The sequence below is a fragment of the Zea mays genome, chromosome 7, assembly GCF_902167145.1.
Source record: "Zea mays cultivar B73 chromosome 7, Zm-B73-REFERENCE-NAM-5.0, whole genome shotgun sequence".
NCBI classification, from domain to species: domain Eukaryota; kingdom Viridiplantae; phylum Streptophyta; class Magnoliopsida; order Poales; family Poaceae; genus Zea; species Zea mays.
This window is the reverse complement of record NC_050102.1, coordinates 142848525-142851966: the sequence shown is the minus strand read 5'-3', so window position 1 is coordinate 142851966 and position 3442 is coordinate 142848525. Positions and strand designations below refer to the sequence as shown.

The following is a 3442-nucleotide window of genomic DNA, read 5'->3' as shown; positions in this document are numbered from 1 at the left end:
ACTTCTCTAGAATGTGATGGAGTCACTCTTGCTTCTCGTAGAATGTGACGGAGTCAGGCTCCTCACGAGCACCCATTTTCTTCATTTTCTTCTCTCCTATGTTCCGTGTTCTCACCCTGCTACCTAGAATTCGAATGATATATGGAGCTGTTTAGAGGCTATCTGGTCAGTGTTAGGCTATCCGCAGCGGTTTTCTCTAAATTTCTACCCCTATATCACTTTTTTGGTCACATCATCAACATTTCATCCTCTGCTTTTTCATCTTCCGCAGCAGTTTCCCCTAAATACTTTCCCTATACTCCACTACAACCATAAAATAACATTTACTACACCTACTTCCATCTACTATCAATTTTTCTTCTACTAACAATTAATTGAACAGTACAAGCCGGTGTTTGGATCTGGCGAAGCACTGTTCTCAGCGCTAACACTGTTGCTTGTAGGAGAGGCTTTAGGGGTGTCCCCTGCGCCCCTCTCGTTACGCTAAACATATACAGTGTTAGGGGAGTGAGAGGCCCGTCGCATTGGCTGCACACAGACTTAGGGCCACCTTACTGTACTTGCTCTAATCGGAAGCCGCGGCAAGCATAGGGCCACCCTACATCCCAATAAACTCCAGGATGCGTGACCACCCCGGCGACGGCAATAACTAGGATGTACAGCCGTCCCGAAGGACTGATCAATCATTCAACACAACCGTAGCTGGAGCAGTTAACACAGGTGTACCACAACATAAGCACATGGGAGCATGGGGCTAGGTTAAGGCTTGATCACGATCCAAACCGCAATCCCAATCCATGGAGACCCCGTACCAACCGATCGGTCGCCCGACTTCAATGCCACTGCCGCCTTCAACAACAACTAGCGATCGAGGGTCCAAATTCCAGCTTCATCCGAGTTCCGAAACAACAGCAGAGCCAGATCAGTGTCATTCTCACAGTCGGCATGGCCGCAATGGGAACTGAACAAGAGAACCCAGCACGTCTGGTGGGGGTGCTCTGTCCATATGCAATCCCATCGTGGCACTGGAACCTTCTCCCATTTCGTCGACTGTGAATACAGAACTTGGACAGCATCACGTCGCTGGATCAGAGTGCCATTTCTGTTCTCAGAAGGTTTCTTTGTGCCTCAGACGACCCATCATCCTCCGCATAACTCCATCGACGTCGATGGCCTGCATGTACATCAACGGTCACTGCCTTGTCCAGTAAGTAACACGTACGAGACGCCGCCATGGCGGGCAACAAGTTCTCGTCGTACCACCTCGCCGCGGCCCTCCGCCGCGAGCCGGACCCCGCCGCCGCGCTCCGCCTCTTCCTCAACCCTCCCGCATCCGCCACCCCGTTCCGCTATTCCCTCCGCTGCTACGACCTCATCATCTCCAGGCTCGCCGCCGCGCGCCTCTTCCCGGCCATGGAGTCCATCCTCTCGCGCCTGGCCTCCTCCTCGGGTCCCCGGCCCCGCGAGCAGCTCCTCTGCCGCGTCGTCTCCGCCTACGGCCGCGCCCGCCTCCCCGCCGCCGCGCGCCGCGCCTTCGCGCACCCGGCCTTCCCTGGGCCCCGCACCGCCAGGGCTCTCAACGCCCTCCTCCACGCCCTGCTCGCCTGCCGCGCTCCCCTCCGCGACCTCCTCGCCGTCTGCCGTGACGCTGGGACCCCGCCGGACGCGTGCACCTATAACATTCTCATGCGGGCAGCGGCTGCGTCCGGCTCCCTTGCCCACGCGCGCCACATGTTCGACGAAATGCTGCGACGGGGCATCGCGCCGACTGTAGTCACTTTCGGCACCCTCGTCGCCGCGCTGTGCGCTGCTGGCCAGCTGGAAGGCGCGTTCGAGGTGAAGGAAGTGATGGTCCGGCAGTACCACGTGTTGCCGAACGTGTATGTGTATACAAGTCTGATCAAGGGGCTCTGTGAGAAAGGGGATGTGGATGCTGCGGTGGCGCTCAAGGAAGAGATGGCAGGGAAGGCAGATCTTGTGCTGGATTCTGCTGTGTATGCGACGCTTGTACGGGCGTTGTTCCAGGTAGGGCGAAAAGGTGCGGTAGTTGGATTGCTGGAGGAGATGAAGGGGAGTGGGGTTGTGGCTGATACGGTGGTGTACAATGCCATGCTCGCAGGCTTTTGTGAGGATGAGAAGGATCTTGCTGCTGCGTTCGCTGTGCTTGACGATATGCAGAAGAATGGGTGCAAGGCGGATGCGGTGAGCTATAATACATTAGTTGCAGGGTTGTGCAAGCTGGGCCGGTGGCGGGATGCACATGAATTGGTTGAGGATATGCCAAGGCAGGGGTGCCATCCAGATGTGGTGACCTACAGAATGCTCTTTGATGGGATGTGTGCTGCTGAGGAGTTTCTTGAAGCAAACCAGGTTTTGGATGAGATGGTTTTCAAGGGTTTTGCGCCAAGCAACGATGGTGCACAGAAGTTTGTCCAGGGGATTGAGAAGGAAGGAGATGTGGTATTGCTAGAGTCAGTGTTGTGCCGACTAGCGAAGGTGAATGCTTTGGTGCCAAGTGGATGGGAAAAAGCTGTAAGTGGTGCGCTGAATGATCCCACAGAGTTGAGGCTAGAGAAGCAGCTTGACTCTTTAAGAATTGCTTGATTAGACACCATAGTGGATTTGATCAATACAGTTTGAGTAGCAAAAAAATGGCAAGCATGATTTTTAAAGAAATCAATTTGTTCATCTGTTATACAAGGCTGCCTTGCAGGAGTCTTACCCAATTCAGGTTAGTTTCTTGCAGGTAGTATTATTAAAGTCAGAGAAAGATTAAAATGGAATCTAAGGTGTGCAACTTATTCAAGTGAAGTTAATTTGCCATAAGATTGGAATATAAGATGGATCTATGGCAAAAAAGAATATTCGTGTTTGCAAGTACATGATCGTATATATTCTAGTTTTTTTGGTATGCTTCTAAATATGTTGTTATTTTGTTCCCTTGCTGACAATAATGTGATCTTTTGAATACTAATATACTGCCTCCTGTCACTTTTACTTGTCGTTTGAGACCATAATTTAGGGTTTTTTTGGATCCATTAGCACTAAAAATATTCCACTGTTCCAAATTATAAAACACTTTGACTTTTCTAGATACATCACTTTTACTATGCATCTAGACTTAGTGTATATCTAAGGGCATATCAAAAGCTATGAATCTAAAAAAAGCCAAAACATTTTATAATTTGGAATGAAAGAAGTAGTAGCTAAAATTAGTAGTGGTGGTTCCAAACAGGCCTACTAACTATTAGTTGGAGTGCTGCTAACTATTAGATCCATTAGCAGGTTTGGAGTTGCTAATAAGTGGTAATAGTTCATATGCACCTTTAACTCACTATCCAACCAACTATTAGCAGATGGATCCAAACATGCCCTTCCTAAAAATTAGCAACTATTAGCTAGCTAATTTTTAGTGCTAATGGATCCAAACAGACCCTTAGAG

General features: G+C 50.1%; 1 protein-coding gene across 1 annotated transcript; it reads left to right on the top strand.

The window, feature by feature from the left end:
* Nucleotides 1-1059: 1059 nt before the first annotated feature.
* Nucleotides 1060-2860, top strand: LOC100285499 (rf1 protein). The gene has a single exon (NM_001158391.2). It carries the CDS (start codon nt 1234-1236, stop codon nt 2602-2604), a length of 1371 nt encoding a protein of 456 aa, NP_001151863.2. The 5' UTR covers nt 1060-1233; the 3' UTR covers nt 2605-2860.
* Nucleotides 2861-3442: the final 582 nt, after the last annotated feature.

What these genes read in the sequence shown, in the direction of transcription:
- LOC100285499 (NM_001158391.2), top strand. Translation starts at nt 1,234, where the DNA reads ATGGCGGGCAACAAGTTCTCGTCGTACCACCTCGCCGCGGCCCTCCGC.